Source organism: Dioscorea cayenensis, chromosome 7 (assembly GCF_009730915.1).
Source record: "Dioscorea cayenensis subsp. rotundata cultivar TDr96_F1 chromosome 7, TDr96_F1_v2_PseudoChromosome.rev07_lg8_w22 25.fasta, whole genome shotgun sequence".
Taxonomy (NCBI): domain Eukaryota; kingdom Viridiplantae; phylum Streptophyta; class Magnoliopsida; order Dioscoreales; family Dioscoreaceae; genus Dioscorea; species Dioscorea cayenensis.
In genome coordinates, this window is record NC_052477.1 from 27,948,598 (window position 1) to 27,969,085 (window position 20,488).

The 20,488-nt window shown below is 34.3% G+C and overlaps 2 protein-coding genes across 3 annotated transcripts; one reads left to right on the top strand and one right to left on the bottom strand.

Moving 5' to 3' along the window:
* The first annotated feature begins 1,111 nt into the window (after positions 1–1,111).
* Positions 1,112–5,211, top strand: LOC120264265 (disease resistance protein RGA2-like). The gene is made up of 2 exons (XM_039272065.1): positions 1,112–1,402; positions 1,936–5,211. The coding sequence occupies exons 1-2, from the start codon at positions 1,297–1,299 to the stop codon at positions 5,046–5,048; spliced, it is 3,219 nt and encodes a 1,072-aa protein (XP_039127999.1). The 5' UTR covers positions 1,112–1,296; the 3' UTR covers positions 5,049–5,211.
* Positions 5,212–17,602: 12,391 nt separating this feature from the next.
* LOC120265690 (alpha-ketoglutarate-dependent dioxygenase alkB homolog 6-like) lies at positions 17,603–19,928 on the bottom strand. 2 transcript variants are annotated; one of them, XM_039273638.1, is made up of 7 exons: positions 19,782–19,928; positions 19,637–19,697; positions 19,503–19,541; positions 18,582–18,694; positions 18,206–18,479; positions 18,009–18,055; positions 17,603–17,932 (listed from the first exon to the last, which is right to left on the bottom strand). In XM_039273638.1, exons 1-7 carry the CDS (start codon positions 19,917–19,919, stop codon positions 17,762–17,764), a joined length of 843 nt encoding a protein of 280 aa, XP_039129572.1. In that variant the 5' UTR covers positions 19,920–19,928; the 3' UTR covers positions 17,603–17,761. The 2 variants fall into 2 exon arrangements, with proteins under 2 accessions (XP_039129572.1, XP_039129573.1); XM_039273639.1 differs by lacking the exon at positions 18,009–18,055 and having other exon boundaries at positions 17,756–17,932.
* Between the last annotated feature and the right edge of the window lie 560 nt (positions 19,929–20,488).

Sequence of the window (20,488 nt, forward strand, 5' to 3'; positions counted from 1 at the left end):
CAATTTTCCCTCAGCCCTCCCAACAACAACAATGAATAAGTCCTGAAACCACATAACATACCCGGTCCCCACTAATGAATAAGTCCTAGTTCCATCCCTAGGGGTGAGAAAACTTGGCTTGGCCTAGAAACCACATAACATATCCGGTTGTGTCATTGGGGCCAAGTTGCCAAACCCAGCAAGTGAATTTTTTTTTATTGATTTTAAAAGAAAGAAATTATCGAGAAAACAATCACTACTTGGTATAGTGGAATATTATGATAATAGTGAATGGGTAAACCTAGGATTGACAGCACTGTTTTAGTAACGCGCAAACACTGTAGAACACTATATAAATACGCCACCACTATCTCTTGACTTCTTTTTATAGGGTGGAACTTGTTGCTTTTGTTAAAAAATAAAAAGAAAATATAATTATCAAAAGTTACTAACTCTTAGGAGTCGAATCATTTGATTTACATTAATTGTCATTCTTAGTTTTCTTCGATGATCGGAAGCATACTAGAGTTTGGCAACAAGTTCATAACCCAGTGATTTCTTATTCATTGATAACATGATGAGTATAACAATCACCCTCTAAGTTTAAGCAAGAACCAGTATCTAATGCTAATGAACAAGTAATTGGGTGCCAACAATAAGATCTACATGGGCTTTGATTATTTTTTTTTCATCCAAGAGAATGTGCAGCCAACTTAATTTAATAGATAAATAAATCAATTTCAATCCTTTCTACTTGTTTTTGAATTATTTTGAGTTATCTTTCATTCTTATGATTTATTATTATTTTTTTAATTTGTTGATTAATTAAAATATTATTTATTTATTATTTAATAATCCAACGGCCTGCCATTTATGACGAGTCAGTTCTAGACCCGACGGGTTCTAGAGGTCTGTTTGGTTAAATCCGGATCATCTTGTGATGACCCATAATCCTCCAAGCCTATTTAGCCAACTCGGTATGGCGGCATAATACTGCATGCTAGGCCGATTACAGCTTAATACTGTATGCAATACATTTAAAAAATAAAAAATAAATAAATAAAAAGAAATCCGATGCAAGAAATGAAGTCAAGGTCATCCATTGTTCTTTTCTCGTGGCTCTAGCAAAAGGCCCATCCTCCTGCAGTCCTACTCCCACAATCTTTTCTCAAACAGAAGAAACACACCGAAGTTCAAGATCTTGATGCTCTTCCACGCCAACTCCTCTCTTCAGCGTTTTGATGAAGTGAAGGGAAATTGCTTAGAGGGAATATTCATTATTCCCGGATTGGGAAATGAAGTTTGAGACCCGTTCGCATGTTTTATTCTGTGATCCTTTCTGTCAGGTTCATTGCTTCGTTCCTCCTCTCTTTTAGTTGTCTCTCCGCTTGTGGAAAAGGAAGCAGGAAAGGGATTGTCAGAGGTTTCTCCATCTTCTTAATCTCAAGTTTTGATGATGTATAAACTTGGAATGTTACTTCAATAACTTCTCCTGAAGGTTTATTTTCAGATCTTTTGATTTTTGGTGATAACGTTGTGAGATGATTTCCAAATCTTTGTTTTTCATATACTTGTTGATCTCTTTAAATTAGAGCTATTTTTGTTAATTTAGTTTGTCTTGAAATTATACTCAGAAACATTTGCTTCTCTCCGAATAACCTCCACGCCAGGGCAATTAAGTCAAAGTATTATCTCAAACTGATTTCTAGTTAAATGGTTACTATAGCAGCCATCTTAAAAAGGATTTCTCCAATAGAAAATGTTAGCGTTGACTCAATTTCTCATGTTTAGTATAAGCATTAATCTGAGATTCCAAAGAATACAAAAACAAGGAATGTAAACCAATAAAAAGATAATGTATGATCCTGTTTTACATTTATATATATATATATATGATCTCTGAAGATTTGAGATATTTGTTTATTGCTCCTAATCATTTGTTGTTACAATCTACAGTCATGGCAGAGGTAGTGCTTTCACCTCTGATTAAGTTGATTTGCGAAAAGGTAGCTTTGAGAGTAATCAAGGAGCTCAGCCCCCTGACCGGCGTTGCAAAAGAGTTCAGAAGACTGCGGAGCACTCTGTTGACAATCCAAGACGTGCTTGAAGACGCTGAGGCGAGGCAGGTGAATGAGAAGTCAGTGAAGAGGTGGTTGAGAAAGCTCAAAGATGTGGCTTTTGATATGGATGATGTCTTGGATGAGTTCACGGTTGAGATGGCTGATGCTGAGAAGCGGAAGAAGAAGGGAATGAAGGGAAAGGCGTATAACTTGTTTATCTCAGCACCAAAGGTTCGTTATAAGATGGCTGACAAGATGAAGGAGATCATGGAGAGGTTTGATGAGGTCGCTAAGGAGAGTTCCATATTTGGTTTGAAAGTGGGCGCTATCAAAGAAGAAGAGGTTGGTAAGAGAGAGGAGACTCATTCGTACGTTAACGAATCAGAAGTCTATGGAAGGGATGTAGACAGGGAGAAGATTGTGGAATTTCTGATCAACTCGTTGTCATCAGCGTCAAGTGAAGCTAATCCTGATGTTATGCCTATTGTTGGGCTAGGAGGGTTGGTCAAGACCACTCTGGCAAAACTCGCCTTTAATGATAAGAGGGTGTCCGAGGCTTTTACTAAGAAGATATGGGTCTGTGTTACTGAAGAGTTTGACGTCAAGAGACTCACAAGATCAATTATAGCATCCATCACTGAGAGTGAGTGTAATCTCCAAGATATGGACTCGTTGCAGAGGTTTCTAAGAGAAAAGCTCAGAGGAGAGAGGTTCTTTCTTGTTCTGGATGATGTATGGAATGAGGACCAGGAGAAGTGGGGCAACTTGAAAGATCTGCTTAGTGGTTGTGCCACGAGAGGAAGTAAAGTCATTGTGACCACTCGCAGTGAAAGAGTTGCTTCCATTGTGGGCACCGTCTTGCCGCACTTGCTGACCGGGTTATCAGATCAGGACTGCTGGGTTTTGTTTGAGAAGATGGCGTTTGGTTTTGGTGGTGCAGTGAAAACACCGAACTTGGTGGCCATTGGGAAGGATATAGTGAGCAAGTGCGCAGGGCTTCCTTTGGCTGCCAAAGCTCTAGGAAGCCTGATGCGTTTCAGAAGAGGAGAAAGGGAATGGTTAGCTGTGAAAGACAATGAGGTTTGGAGATTGCCTGAGCATGAGAACCAGATACTGCCATCATTGAGGTTGAGCTACAACCACTTGCCTTCACGCCTCAAGCTTTGCTTTGCCTACTGCTCTATATTCCCCAAGAACTATCTGGTGAGGAAGGAGACACTGGTTCAGCTGTGGATGGCAGAGGGCTTCTTGATCCATGATTATAATTCATTTGAGACTGAAGACATTGGGAATGGATACGTTGACGAGCTACTGGAACGATCACTCTTTCAAAATGGGTATGCAGACATTGATGGCGTGGTGAGACAGGTAAAGATGCATGACCTCGTCCATGATCTGGCTCGCTCTGTTGCAGGTGAAGAGGGCTCTGTTACTGATGAAGCTTCAGGATATGCATTTGGGCAAGGCTGTAGATACTTGTCCTTAGTTTATGACAGACCAATACCAGAGAGGAAGTCGCTACCATTTCTCAATGAAGCAAACAAGTTGCGCAGCTTCTACTTCATTGCAGAAGAAAACATGGAGGGCCAGTGTCAAATCCAGGGACTGTATAGCCCTTATAATGCAGGACCTATGAAAGAGGCACTTGAGTGCATTGTATCTAAGCCAGTATCCAGTCTAAAGCTCTTGCGTGCATTGCATCTAAGCCAATATCCATTGATCAGAGAAATTCTGGATTCAATTTGTGAGATGAAACATCTGAGGTACCTCAACCTCTCCAGCACCGACATTGGAGTTGTACCAACATGCATTGGCCTCCTTCATAACCTCCAGACTTTGAGTCTATCTTGTTGCAATTGCCTTCATATATTGCCGGACTCTATTGGTCAGCTCTCCAACCTATTGACCTTGGACCTCAGATACTGCGGATGTCTGCAATCTTTGCCAAGTACCATTGGTTGCCTTAAGAATCTGAGGATAATTGATTTGTCCAATTGCAATCTTCGAGCATTGCCTGAATCACTGAGCAGACTCTCCAACCTACAAGTTTTGAATCTTAAAGATTGTCGCTATCTATGTGAGCTTCCAGTGGCGATGAAGGAAATGAAAAGCCTCATTCATCTGAATCTTGCTGGCTGTGTTGGGCTGAGTTGCATTCCTGCAGGAATAGGACAGTTAAGTAATTTGCGAACATTGTCAATATTTATAGTTGGTGGAAAGACCAATTGCAATATCAGAGAATTGGGTAGCCTCAACATTGAAGGTGAACTACATATAAAAAATCTTGAGAATGTTAGAGGCCCTGATGAGGCTAAGGAGGCCAATCTGAAGGAGAAGCAGGGCCTGCGGTCACTACGTTTATCATGGGATGAGAATGTGTACAGGACACCAGCACAATCTAGTGATGATAACTTGCATGACATGGTTCCACAATCTGATCTTGTGGATGGTGTGCTTGAAAACCTCCAACCAGGCGCGAACATCAATAAGTTGGCGATTGAAGGATATGGGGGAAGGAAGTTCCCCACTTGGCTGATGGACTCATCATTGCTTCACAATCTGGTTAATCTAACACTAGATTCATGCGTTAGATGTGAAGTTCTTCCACCACTGGGACAGCTACGTCATCTCCAAGTCCTCAGAGTCCGTCGCCTCCTTTCTATCAGGTGCATAGACTCAACCTTCTATGGAGGCCATGCTCCATTCCCTGCTTTAGAGGTACTTCGTTTATATGGGTTGCCGGTGTTAGAAGAGTGGTCTGGCACAAGTGAAGGAGAAGTCTTTCCTTCTCTTATTGTTCTAGGGCTAGGGCACTGTCCAAATCTAAAGTCTCTCCCATCAACGTTTCCTACTGTTACTGATCTAGTAATGATTAATGCAAATGAAAGGGTTCTACTAAGTGCCCTCGGGGATAGTGCCTTCCCAAATCTGGACAGACGCTATTCTTCAAGAGATCAAGTGGTTGAAGACGTAATGCTCTTTTTACGGCTTGTGGGTCCGCTTCAATGAAGGTTTTGTAAAATAAGGTAAAATAAAGTTATGGGAAGTAAAAGAAAGTTTTTAAACCTTTTCTTGCTTGGGGCAAGTTAAAGTAAATAGAGGTTTTGAAACCTTATTTTGTTTGGTTTGAAAGTAATTGGAGATAAGATTTTATAGTAATATTATTAAATTACCCTTATGTTGAAAGACAAAAGTTGATTTACAATTACGGTAATGTTTGTTTTGAAGTGGTAGCTTCAAATACCACGTCAAAATATATATATATATATACACATACACATCAAATACACATGCACATACATATACATATACACACAAAATTATATATGTATACACATACACACAGGCATACATATATACATATATATACAAAAATATATACATATACACATATGCATAATGCACACATGCATATACTTATACACATATATATTTATATAAATATACATAGGTATTTTTACACACATATACATATATATATATATATATATATGCATATATGCATATATACACACACATACATCCTTTATAGCTTAAAATTAATTGTTATATTAATTAATTAATTAATATTTCTTTATATTAATTAATATGTTGGAATTTTTGTAAATGACCAAGGGTATTTTGGTCAACAAAAAAATAATTTCTATTCAAAACCTCTAAAACCCTCCAATTTGGAGGGTTGGAAAATAGAGGTTAGATGGAGGTTTTAAAACCTCCATCTAACCCCTAAACCTTTACCTCCATCCTTACTCCTTCCCCCAAGTAAGGTTAATCCCAAAATCTTTTTTTACATTACCTCCCAAAATCTCCATCCAAGCACACCCTGAGTCAAAGTGGTGGACTGACACAGGCACGGAAGACGCGGCAGAAGACAATGGAGGCAGGTGATTTTATGGATGTACTCCTTCTAGTTCTGAATTAGGGGTTATTAAAAAAAATAAAATAATTATTGCTCTAGAATTATTTAATTTAATAAGTTACATAAATAAAAAAATAATATTTATAGTAAAAAAAATTTGGTGTCCAGATAGTAATATTTTAATAATTTAATTGATTTTTATGTTAAATTTTTGTATAATATCTTTAAAGCAACATGTGTTTTGAAATGAAAAGAATAATATTTATATTTGTTTTTTTCCTTTTGTTGTAGTTTTAGCTTCTCTGTTTTTGCTTTATTTCTTAATAAATTTAGTGATTTATGTATTTTTTTATAAAAATATTTTTGAAGACCTTTGCTTTGATAGATGTTAATTTATATTCGCAAGTACTTGTTTCTTTTAATATAATTTAGGTATAATACTTCTAGGTGATTTCGTATCTTTCTCTTCCTCTTTGCTTCCATTAACTCTCGACAAGCTACTCGAACGGTCCACCTCTAGCTTTGAAAAGTGTGCTACTTGGTTAAAAACGGCTCACCGGGTGCACTCTACTTAGAAAGTAGTGACCCATAGGTGGGCAGCATTTTTAAAACATGAAACTGGACATTTTCAACTAGCAGGCGACTAATGAAAGATCGAGCGTTTAATGAGAGTAACCAGAGAGAAGAGAAAGACAAGTGACTATTTTCTATGATTATACCTATAATTTATGATTCGTCCTTTGTTTCAAACGAAAAAAAATCAATGTATTTATTTTTATTTTTTTGTCTATATAACTTAGCTTGTTACTTTTTCTCAAGAATATATATATATATATATATATATATATATATATATATTCTTCCACTGTGATTTGTTCCTGATGATTCATCTACATTCTCTTTTCCGTGAAGAAACATCCATAGTTCTTTTAAAAAAAATTAAAGCCTAACAGAAAATACCAGTTTTTTTTTTTAATAATAAGAAAATACCTGTTATTTCTTGTTAAAAAGCATAATTGTTGAAAGATTCTACTCAAATTATAATTGTGTTATTCTAGGAATCTAAAACATTTAATGTTAATTTGTAATATTTTGTATAGGCTAGTTTCATACATAACTGATTAGATACATGCCTTTTTATTTTAATTTTTATTTATAGATGTTTTATGTGAGGTTGTTAGAGCATTATAAATCTGTCAATTGCACACACATATATATACACACACACACATATATATATATTGAATTTGGGAACATAAAAACCTACCTTCACATTAGGAGAATAGTAATTTTTCTTTTCCTTATTAAGAGTCATGATATCAACTCCCTTTCACAATATTGGTAAAGTGATATCTTACATTTGTTTTGCTGTTCTCCTAATTTACCTTTTCCATTGTCATTGTTTGGCATTTGAGAATTTTATTATTTGATTCTATTTTTTTATTTTTTATTTTTGTATAAAACTAGATAAACTATTGTTTCATTAAAAGGACAAAAATGGTGAGGATTACAGCTTTCTACTTTGCTAGTTCTCTTTTTCTTGCTGCTTTGCTCTTTGAACTTTGTACTTCTCTGTTTTTCATTTTAATAAATTTGTGGTTCATCCACCTTATTAACTCGGTGCAAGAAGGGATTACATCTTCCACTAGATGCAGAAAAAACTCGAGAACACATTCAAAAGCTAGAAAAGAACAAGGAAGGGCAACAAACTAGATGCCTAAAAGCACAAGGAGAAAGAGAGAGCTAGTGCAGCTCTAGAAACTAACATAGGGGTGTTGTCCATCCAGGTAATGCAACTGAACAACGCAACCATGGCAGTCTTATGTTTAGCCTACGCAGCTATTGGTTGTTGTCTTTCTGGGGTAACTCACATGGGATCCCAACAACTATAAGTTTTCTTTCACCATGGCAACCAAATCTTCTAGCTATGCTAGTTTCTCTCAGGAGCTGTAGAGACCTAAGCAAGAACATGTGATTAATCTTGAAAATAATTGAAATTGGCGGAAGAAATTTGGAGTTAAACATGCTAGCATTTCATTTCAACCATATGTTCCAAATAATAGCCTTAGTAATAGCGTCTCAAGTGATCCTAGTGGTTGGAGCAAGATTGTTCCTCCATGAGTCCCATAGTACCTAATGACTTAGGAAGCTAGGCAATATTGAATACTTGACCTTAGTGGTTCCAAATTCATGCAGAGAAATCACAGTGGAGGAAGTGATGATTGACATATTCAATTGTAGAGGGGTATAACAAGCATGTAGCTATTGGGAGTCTATTGTACTCTCTGGCAGCCATGTTTTTCAAAGTGAGCATCTTCCAAGCTAGCCAACTAAAGATATAGACCTTTCGGGGACAAAGGCCTTCTTAGATGGCTAGTATCTCATGTTTATGTAGTCCACCATAGGACTTCATCAAGAAGGCCCTGTTGTTCATTATTAATGATAAGTGTGTTAGAGAAAACAGAGATTGAAGAAGAATTTAGTGGATTTTGAGGCGTGTAGAACACTGTCTTTTAGGAATTTATCACCCTCAGGTCTGCACCAGGTTTTGCAACAATTCCCTCAGGATACAACAAAATCCCAAGATCAAACTTTGCAGAAAAGTAATGATCTTCTTTGAGAACTTTTCTATATTTAAAGAAGGTGAAGAGGTGTGAACAACGGTTGAATTTTTTTTTTCTGTTAGAGAAAACAACTGGCATCTCTTCGTTAAAATAATAATAATAATAATAATAATAAGTCTTAATTCAACCCAAGATGCCCCAGTGCCCATTCATAGATTAAATAAATAAATATATAATTATAATAATAAATATATATAAATATATATATTGGAGGGCCTACTTGCACTTTTCTCAAATTCAATTATTTAATTACTTTATTATCTTGTATTATATAAATATATGCCCGTTCTTCTTTTTAACCGATGTGGGACTAAACTATTCACACATACTATATTAACAATCCCCCACTTAGTATGTGTGAAATTGATATAGTCTCATATTATAGCTAAATGCATTTATAAAGGTAACTTTCGTTTTAAACCTTTATGCAGTGTAAGTAATTCAAGAATTTAGCAAAATCACAAGTAACTGAAGTTTAAACTGTGATTCTATCTGCCAAATCGGAATTGTCACACATGTTTCGCTAGTAATGACATTCAAAACATAAGTTCTCAATCATTATTAATGATAAGTGTGTATTAACAATAGTTTTTTCAAAAATAGTAAATATATTAATTTGCTTAATTAAATCTTGTAATATAAAACGATGGAAGAAGGGTTTGATTGGCAAGTAAGACTGACCATAATATCAAATTTACTTGAAGAAGATAATATACTATTGATCTTCAGAGAGGTCTAATGATCATGGTGACTAATGTGATTTTGATATGATAATGACTAATTAAAATTTCATCCAATCAATAAAATAAAAGGGGTACATAGCCAAGTAGTACCCTAAGTCCCCTCATTTGGGAGAGGCATGAGTTCAATTCTTTTGACCACACCAGCTTGCGTACATTTTGAGGGTTGGTGCTTATCACCTTATCTCATGGAAAAAAAAGATTACCAAGAGAATTACATCACATTAAACATTCAATACTAGAGATTCACATGTGATTTGTCACAAAAAATAATTCACATGTAGATAGACAAAGTAAACCATGGTAATCTAATATAAACTAACAATTCTTACATAGACAAAAAAGTTAACCAAATATGAAGTCTTTGTATCTAGAAAAATTACCACTACATAAAAATCTTTTCCTTCAAATCACTATTAAAAAAAAAAGGAAAAAAAGAAAATTCTCATTACCCGCTTATTAGATTCAACTCTCAAACTAATAGAAATTGGCCTCAACCATGTGTTCAAATCTCTGAATACATTCTTGAAGGCACATCTTAGAAAACTCATCCTCCATCTCTTTCTCAGTGGAGTAATTAAGCCCGAAAGCATCATTTTTCATCTTTCCAACTAGCTTAACTCCGTTTTCAGCCACTTAATTTGCTCTCGTCTGCGCATAACCATGTTCCATTGCTGAGCCAAAAGGTCTTTGACAATGGTGAACATCGAAGAGCCTATTTGGCCACTTTGGCCCATCTTCGTCTCTTTGTCCTTAAGGTCAATGAGTGTTATAAAATTTGGAAGGAGATGTATAAAAGATTTAGTACTCATCCTTTTTCTTCTTCTTTTTTCTTCTTGTGTATCGCTTTTTGTTTGTGTGTTACAAATAAGTAAAATATTTATAGTTTAATTGTGTTTATCTAAATTGAGTTTGAATAGAATTAGTTTGTTCAAGTCCAAGTAAGGATTTGGGTTTGCTTTTTTATATATATTCCAAGTGTTAGAAAAATAGTGATTTTGTAAGGGAAATTAAGATAGCAAGAAGACAAAGAAAACCCACAAGATTTATGAGGTTTGGCAATGTTCCTATGTTCTTGGGAATGGAGCGGCCATGTTTTGACTTAATCACTCATCTCTCATCGGAAATATCAGGGCTACATGAATTTATAGGTAAAAACCTAAGTCTATCCGGATCCTAATAGTATCTGTATCCTAAACTATCTAGATACAAGTCTTATTCTATTTCTAACCCTATCTAGATCCTAAACCTATCCGTATTTTAATCTTTTTCGGATCCTAAACCTATACAAATAGAAATCCTACCAAGACGCAATTTCCAACCCATCAAACCACTGATCCACCAATGGGACAAATACTGTTACTTCACTCTACTCCACTTCCACATCTGCTCGTTTGCTTATGTATATGAGCCATATACAATAATCTCCATCTTAGCAAATATACCTCATGAAGATATAAAGCAGAGAGATCCTTATCATCCAAATAGGTTGGGTGCGATGCCTCCTTAGCACTTAGAGATATTGATCAAGTCCAGGCAGTGCTTAAACTTCTTAGTAGTGACAACCTTGATGTGATTCTGAAATTGCAAGTCCACATACAACTGTTCCCATAAGGTTGTAGATATTTCCTGCACTCCTTTTCCCTTTCATCACTATCAAACCATCCTTGCTCACCCTAATGTTATCATTTTAGGTTTTATAAGCAAAACCGTTTGCATGCATAATACCCAGAGAAATAATTCTTCTTTAACTTTGGAACATGTCTAACATCACACAAAGTCCGAACAATGCCATTATGTATTTAGATGTGGATTTACCCCTTTCTAGCAATAGCGCACGCTTTATCATTGCATATGTAAATAAAACCAAAATCACCTTATTTGTATGAATCAAACTAGTTCTTGTTCGAAGTCATGTGACATGACCATCTCGTATCCAAAATCTATGAAGTTTCGAACTGACGTGATGAAACTAAGAGAAAATCCCTATCATTGCAATTAGAATCATCATTTTGAACAATTAGAAAACATTGATGACTCATTATTCCTGTCATCAATCTGCTACTTCTTATTTGGACAGTTTTTTCAAATATACCCCATATGCTAATACTTATAACACTGCATATGTTTTCTGCCTACGGATTTCCTTTTGTTGAAGTCATCTTTTTCTAGCCTTCTCTCATGTTCTTGGTTTTCATTTACATACAACACTTCGGTCTAAGAATCTTCAACAATATTTTGTTTTTGTTAATTATGAATCAACAATTTGTGATCTTATCTGCTTGACTATATCTTTCCCCCTTGTTATTGTAGTCAACAAATGTTCATACAAAGGACGTAAAGAACACATCAAAATCATAGCTTTGTCTTCATCTTCAATCCCAACTTTAATTCTTTGCAAATCAGTATTTGTGTGATTAAAGAAATTGATATGTTATACCAGATTTTCACACTTCTACATCATTAGGCAGTATAGGTTTTTCTTCAGATACAGCTTTGGCTTCAACATATATTGACTCTCCAATTTGCTCCAGACCTTCAATGAAGATGAGAGTTCCATGACGTGATACATGATGTCATCCATCAAACACAACTAAATAAGTGCTGCCACTCTAGTTTATAAATCCACCTAGGTATGGTCTTACACACCCTAAGGCTTCGTCTCTTCCAGCGCTCTCAACATCCCTATTGCGTTAGCAAATCCTTTACCCTCTGCTGCCACAAGTCAAAATTCCCAGTTCCATCGAACCTCGCGACTTCAAATTTTGCAATGGAGCTCATCATGCCAACAAAAACTTTTCTTTGATACCACTTGTTAGAAAAATAGATAATCCAAAAAGAAAATCAAGAGAGCAAGAAGACACCACAAACACATAAGATTTATGATGTTTGGTAATGTGCCTATATCATCGGGAGTGAAGTAGCCATTTTTTTTTACTAATTCACTCGTCTCGTACAGAAAATACTAGGGTTGCATGAATTTATATGTAAAAAGCTAAGCCTATTCGAATTCTAACCCTATATGGATCCTAAACCTATCTGAATTCTAACCTTATCTAGATCCTAAACCCATTCGGATATAATTTACAGGATTACTAAATTGTAATTCTTTCTAGATATAAATTACCCTTGTACTATATTACAAGGCATTGCCCTTGCACCCCAAGCCATAAAACACATGCTTTCCGAATGGGATTGATGCTGTTGTTCCACTCCATTTCCATTTCTGCATCTACTCATTTACTTTTGTATATGAGCCTTATACAATTAGGGATGCAAGTGGGGAGAGGCGGGGAATGGGATCCCCATCCCCACTTCCCACGGATGTGGGAATTCCCCTCCTCAAAATTCCCCTCGGTGGAGAAGTTCCCCCTACTCACCCCCCATGAGGTCGAGGAATCCCCGCCCCACCAAAATTTTTTCTATAACATTACACATGTAGCACATCATATATGAAATTAAAAAATAAATAAAATATTCCTCAAAATAAACATAATATAATGTATGAGAAAACAACAAACTAATTATTATAAATAACATAAAGTTTGAAAGTAAATTAAAAGTGCAAATTCATTTATAAAATTCGTAATATAAAAACTAGTACAACAATTTCATGTTTCATTAATTTTTTTCATTCTTCAAATCATTCAAATTGAGAATCCACTACTGCTACCATCTTGATATGAATTTTAATATAACATATTTATCTATAATAGGAAATAAAAGTTTTGATTAAAATTTTAAATTTTTTTTATATATTTATCTATAATACTAAAAATATAAAACATTATTAATAAATATCAAAATAATTTTTTTTAAACCCAAATATTTGGTCATTAAAATATTATATCAATATTGAATTTTTTTAATAAATAAAATTAATAATATGAGTTATTTTTAATAAATATTATATATATGTATATATAATATATTTAATTTAAAAGTTGGAGAATCCCCTCGCCCCGTGGGGATTCCCCACAGGGAGCGGGGCGAGGATCCCCACGGAGCAGGGAATACACTCCTGACTAGACTCTGTGTGTGTGTGATGTATAAATATGTAAATAAGATTAAGTCTGTGAATAGCGCAAGTGCACAGACCATCAAGTGATACCTCGTGGGTGAGCACGAGGATCGTATTTCTCAGTGAACAACAAGAGTTACTTCCTTTTCACTTAATCAAAAGCCTAAACGTTAAAGTGTTTTTAAGTTTACTTCTACAAATTTATTAAAATAATACAATTGAGGATCATTAAGCACAATTGGAATGAGTGGGTTAATCCATGAAAGTTTTCTTAACAATTGCTTATGATATGCGTTGCATTATGACAATCGTGTTCTAGTGCTGGACCAGGCGAATTCAGAGACCTACTGGTCTCAATCTCTTGGCGATCAAGTCTAAATCACTAGGAACTTAAGATGAAATCTATTCCTATCTTAGCCTCCTATGTTCGCCTGAAGAATAAGAATTCCTCTAGAAAGGTTAAAGCAACCATAAGCTAAAGGGATAATCAAACCCTAATCTCTTAGCGCATGCATAGATCTAACAAGATATGTGTGCTCTAACACAAGGTCATATCTTCCTCACCACATCAACAAGATAATCATTAAGTAAATATGCAATGAATCACAAAAGACTAGAATGATTTATTGAATTGCCAATAAAGGTTCACAAGCAATAATCAAAGTACCTAGACATATAATTTCCCTCGAATTTGGGTCCTATGGATCAAGAATAAAGATCTAGTTAAAGATAAATCCACAAGAACAAAGAATAAAAAATTCCTAAATTAACTCTCTCTAATAGATCTCCGAAGTTTGAGGTTGAGAGAATCCCAAGATCGTCAAGACGACACCAGATCTCTTCGTGCGCCCTCCACTATTGATGCACGTTAGATCACCCTTGGAAAACTCATTGAAATATGCTAAAATAGTGATGAAATTTGTCTCCAACTACTCAGGTTTCTAGAACACTGGCCACTTTGCCAAATTTAGCAAAAAAACCTCTCTTTGATTAGAAAACCCTAGGGTATTTATACTATCGGGTCTGCCATGGCCTTACCACAAGCGTTGTGATGCCTATGGTGAGTAAGTTGTTGCTTGGGCTCCAAGTCATGTCCTGGCAAGGTCTTCTTTGGGCATTGTATAGATGGATCACGGTCGTGATGGTTCACCATGGTTGTTGTAAAGACTGTTCTGACTTCTGTATTATTCTCTATGATTCCACATTGCCACGACTTGATAACAACTTTGATGGGAGTGGATAAGGGGCGTGGTGAGATGCCACCATTATCGTTGTGAGCCGTTGTGATGCTTTGATTCAACGAGTTAGTCTATTTTGCTTCGAAACTCCCCCATATTCACTTCTTTGGCCCTAAGACGGAATAAAAGCTCGTGGTGAACAAAAGAATGAAATTAAGAACTATTTTGGTGTTAAACATGTCAAATTTCATACTGAATGCAGTGTAAATGATATGGAAAATATGCACTTTCAAACATTTATAACCTCCCTTTCCTTGCCTTACCCCCTAGTAGGGGAGGAGTTTTCCCAATTCCCCGTCGCGCAGGGGGAAAGGGGGTTATTTCCTGGAATTCCCTTCTTGCCAGGATGAGTCCCCTTAGAGAATGGGGATTCCCCGGCCCACTTGCATCCCTATATACAACACCAAGCAAGGTGGAACCAAGGATGGCGATGGGGGGCTTTAGTCCCTCTCGGGTTAGGTGAGGCTGCTTTTCGACACCTAATAAGGTTTTTTATATGTATATTAATATTTTGATAATGTTTTGTTTGCATTTAGTCATTATGTAATGTGAAAGTGCTTGAGTGGTTGGTGGGAGTTGGTTGATAAGAGCCCACCATGGTTCAAATCTCGTGGGTTGCAATGCTAAGTTTTTGATATTTTTAGTAATTATAAAAATTTAAGGAAAAAATTAAGTTGATAATATGACATTGAAATTTCAAAATTTTAATAAAAATTTATGAATAACATTAATAAAATTTATAAAAACAATTTAATAATTAAAAAAATTAAGTTGATAATGTGACATGACAAATATAAATTAGTTGTTATAATATAATAACATACATGTTAGAGTTAATGAATTATAATTTAGTTGTCTATAGTTGCTTTTTGTAGTAGTACAAATCATAGTTAATATTTTTTTTATTATATGTATATTCAAATTATAGTTACATTATTGAACTACTTTTTACTGTAGATAAATTTTTTACGCTTTGACTTTAGTCCCTTTATCTGTGAGTTCTAGTTTCGCCACTGACGCTAAGTCCTATTAATAGACTTCAACAATGCTGATTTTAAGTTTGTTTTTATAAATATTTATGATGACTAAATGTTTTCCCGCCATTTGCTGAAAATTTAAAGATATAGCTATATATATATATATATATAGTGGTGAGTAATTAGGTTGTAATTTAAAATCTTGAAATTACCCATACGGATTTGAATTGTATGTTCAAATATTAATTGTCACTTTTTTTAAAAAAAATTATTTAGCTTCTTATTGTTAATTTTATGTTTAAACTTTGGTAAAATAATTTTTTTATTTGATAAAGTGAATAAATTGCAAATGCATTAAAAGAGAAAAACAGATAAAAAAAAAGATAACAGTCTCACAGTACAAAAGAAGAATAAAAAGAAAATTAAAAAAATCTACTGGGAATGAAGACAACAATAAGAAAAACAACAGATATCCCCAACCGAGGAAAGATGCTCCTTCTAGGGAACAAGGAAGCAAACAGGCTACTCGGTAGCGTCAACTAGACCACTTCAGGGCCACGCTCCTCTCATATGGAAGGCCCTGAGAATCGACTACTCCTCTTGATAATACCAACCAAATACTGCAGCTTCTTTTTTTTCTACAGAAGTTTCGGAAACCCATAAAAGGAAAATGTAACAAACTTTCAAAAACAAGGCAGATAGTGAAATTGGAATAGAATTAAAAATGCAATTATTTCTTCTTAGCCAAATCTGACAATCAATTGCTTTTGCAAGCAGAGAACATGCCGACCTATCTTGAAGACCTAATCCCTAGCACCAACCTCCCAAAGGTCAACAATCTAGTTTGGTGTCCTACTAAGACCTAGAATCTAAGCATAATGATTTTAGGTGAAAGTTACAAAAGTGATTCTAGGTGAAATAACTTTCTTACCTTTTATTTGTAGGAGTAATACTCCAAACAGTCCCTCTACTTTTCAAAATGTGCATGTTTGGTCCCTCTACATGTTTTCGTGTCCCCCTACTTTTCTAAAACGCGCCTCATTAGTATAGGAGCAAAAGACCATCACATTTTATAAAAGTAGGAGGATCAAAAGGGCACATTTTAAAAAAATAGGGGGCCAAAATGACACGTTTTAGAAAAGTAGGACCAAATAGGTACACTTTGGTCCCCTTACTTTTTTAAAATATGACGGTCTTTTGCTCCTGGACTAATGAAGTGCATTTTAGAAAAGTAGAGGGACAAAAAGGCACAAAAATAAGTAGGAGGACCAAACGGGCCATGTTGGAAAATATATATCTATTTTGTAATATATATTATTATATATTAGATTATATAATTAATCTTAAAAAATAAAACATGGATTTTTATTAAAAATCAAAGATTCTCGTATTTCATATATAATATTTAATAATATATATCAAACTATTATACAAAGACTAACATAATTTATATACCCCTATTAAAAGGATATTTATTCATATACCCTTACAAATTAGTCTAATTTGTTTATATACTTTTAGATTAAAATTCAATTAAAAATTGTATAAAAAATGAATTATTCTTCTCTTCTCTCTATTCATTTTGATTAAAAAAAGCCAAAAATTAATATAGTATATTTTCTTATCAATTAATTTTAACTATAAGATCATATAACCAAATAAAAATAGTTTGGAGGTTTATATAAACAAATATGATTTTTATAATAGTATAGTAGCAATTATATGCTTTTACAGGCAAACAATTTTCTCATTAAAGTATAAATTTGCCCTAGATAAGGTGCTGAATAATATTTGGAAAAAGAGTGCAAGTAGAAACCCTTTTTATTTTTACTTTTCATTAACAAAAAGAATGAATTAAACCAATGGCTTCTTGGTCTATTGGCATAAAATCTCTTGTGTAGGATATTTGTTTAGATGAGAAACTGAGATTGAACTCCCAAAATCCATGTAAAGTGAAGGCACAAATGTTTTTTGAGTTTTTTGAGTTTGTTCGTACATATTCTTGACTTTCTTTAAATAGAGGCACCTCAATTCACTATTTGTTTAAAACCAAATAGATCACCAAATCACACATAAAATCTAGACACAAATCAGAACACCTCTCCACTCTCAAAGTGATGTTCGTCACTGCATCGGCAGATACAGAGTGTTGCTATACATACATCAGAAACAAATAAATCATAGATGAACACTACTTTAGTGATTGTTCATAAAAATGACTACAATATGATTGTTTAGAACCTTGAAACGCTCATAATATATCTTAGAACTTGAACAGGTTCTTGTGAACTTTCAGCACCAAACGACATGTTAATGAAACTCTAGTATCAATTCGTTTAAAGCAGGTTTCATCTATGACATGGTTAGACTCAGCTTCCAAGCTCAAAAAGGGTTCTTGTTTTTGTAGTTTCATGCACTCCAAAACATTTACAACCTGAGCAAAATGTTTAAGACAAGAAAAATGATTGTGTTAATTGAAGATCTAGCTAGAAAGAAACATTCAGTCATACCTTATCTAATCTATGAAGTTTAGTATCTTGTATGCCATGCAAGTAATCTGAACAATGAAAGCAAATAAACATTCACATAATGAGCAAGTAATTTCCAGAGCTATTTTTTTGTAGTCTGAAGTCAGAGTTTCAGCATGTAATCTAAAAGGTAGTGAAGGTAACTTGGAAAAGAAGTGCTAATCTGATAAAAGTTGTACCAGAATATGCCTGATCTTTGAATATCAACAAACTGCATGGCATCAGAAGAAGTGAGCAAGGAGATATGCTGTCCTTCTGTGTGTTTAACAATCCATCATCTCGCTCATCATGTTCCGCTTCCTCTGCTTTGCTCTGAATTGTTAACTCTTCACCTGAAGATTCTTTACTTGCACATTCTCTTAATCTTGGATGTGGAGTAAAATCAATCACAACAGGTGACTTGAGAGATAATATTGCAACAACAGGAAAATAGGCAAGACCATCTTGGTGCGGCTGATATGCAGTGAGTTCAGAGTTACGCCAATTAATATTGTCCAAAAGAAACATGACAAGAAAAAAATGGAGCTTATCGAATCAAAATCTTTAGATACAGACCATAATGCCCTGATCCGGAAGATATTCGTTGATGAGTACATGGTTGAGTTCTGATGGAAACAAGCCAGTACACTGATGAATGCGCCCAGTGACCTTTTTCAACCAAGCAGGCACTACAACAATATAAATTAGTTAATACGCTTCCTAGGTGTATCATAATGGGGAATGAGTCAGGTAAATGGTTAATTAAATGAAAAGCAGTTCCTTTTAGGATGAACAACAAGCATGCTGCAAAATTTAAACAAGAAGTACATCAAAATAGTAAGAATAAATAACTACAATGATGCTCGCTCTCTTTGTCTGGTGTTTCTTTGCATCAGATAAATCTATTTTCTACAGTTGTGCCTCAGTTCATCAGATTGGCTTTCACTCAATTGCCAATAACTCAACTTGCAAGAATGTTCCTAGCTCCAATAAAATTCAGTACTTGCAATGCTTTCAGGTGGATTAGTTTTATGCAATCATAAGAACCAGAATGTAGCTAAGATTTTTGAGTAAAACATTGAATTTATCCTTTATATCCTACTCAAAGATTTCAACCAAAAATTTATCTTCAGTTCAAAACCCATTGCTATTATACATCACTTTCATGTTAAGGAAATTCAAAACAGATTCAACGCCGTAGATTTTAACATCACGTCTACATAAAAAAAGATCACAAAGCATAAACAAAAGAAGTTGTGTTGAATCAGAAAATCCAGAAAGCTAGGCAATTCTACAAACAGTTGAAGGTCACTAAATAAAAGCTAGGATATACAAAGAAAACAGCACCTCTAGTCAAATTCAACTCATTGATCCAACTAAAACCAGATAATTTTAGAATTAGAACTTGAAAAAAAAAAAAAAATACTCCAATTAAAAGAAACATTTAACCAAATTCAAATAATAAGGAAAAGCACAAATCAATCTTTTGTCACTCACACTCTTGTGGCAAGAGTCCCTTTTCATGAACAACTCCTCCTGTCATTCAAACACCAGCAAAGAAACATCAGCACACAAACAATGTAATGAATCAAAGAAAATAAATAAAAAATAGAAGTTTTTATACGTCATACCCCAGTTCTGCAACCTCCTATTTTTCAGGTTTTTCCACTTGGATGTTGGTACCTCGTAAATCTGTATGAGAACAAAAAGCAATCCCCATCACCAAAAAAGGAAGAGGATTTTGAAGAAAGATAAAGATAGGGATGGAAATATTACATGGCGGAGAAGTTGGGATTGCTCAGAGTCAGTGATGAAGTTTGGGATGTAGATCAAAGTAGCAAGATCACCCACAACATAGTCCTTGATTTTCAATTCTTGTTGATCACTAGGTTTATCATCGGCAAACTCCATCATACTTTTCAAACTTCAGTGGTCGATTAATATGTCCGTTTTGTTAGATATATATATATATATATAATAATAATGATTGTGTTATTATTTGATACTCCCTCGCCCGTTCCTTTTTTATCTATCGTGGTTAACCGAATCTCACATACAAAAAAAAAATTTAGTTATTACATAAAATTTTACAAAAAATTAGTTATTTTTCCAAAACTACCTCTAATTTATATCTTCACAAATGTTTTTTGATGTTAAAAAATGACAGATAAAAAGAACATGGATTAATTGAAAATCATATATTTTAACTTATATCGATTTGTTATAACTGAAAATGCTGCATTTACTTTTTATTTATTTAGTTTGATGTAAGTTTAAGTTATAGTTATCTCATGAGTGGGATGGTAAGATTACCCCAAATATTTATTGTTATTATTATTTATTTAATATTCTTCATTAAAACTATTTTAAGTAAAAAATAATTAATTAATTACTTTAATAAATTATTTATTAAATAATAAAATATTTAATATTTCTTTAATTTTATTATTGGAAAATTTTATAATTAAATTTTAAAAACACTT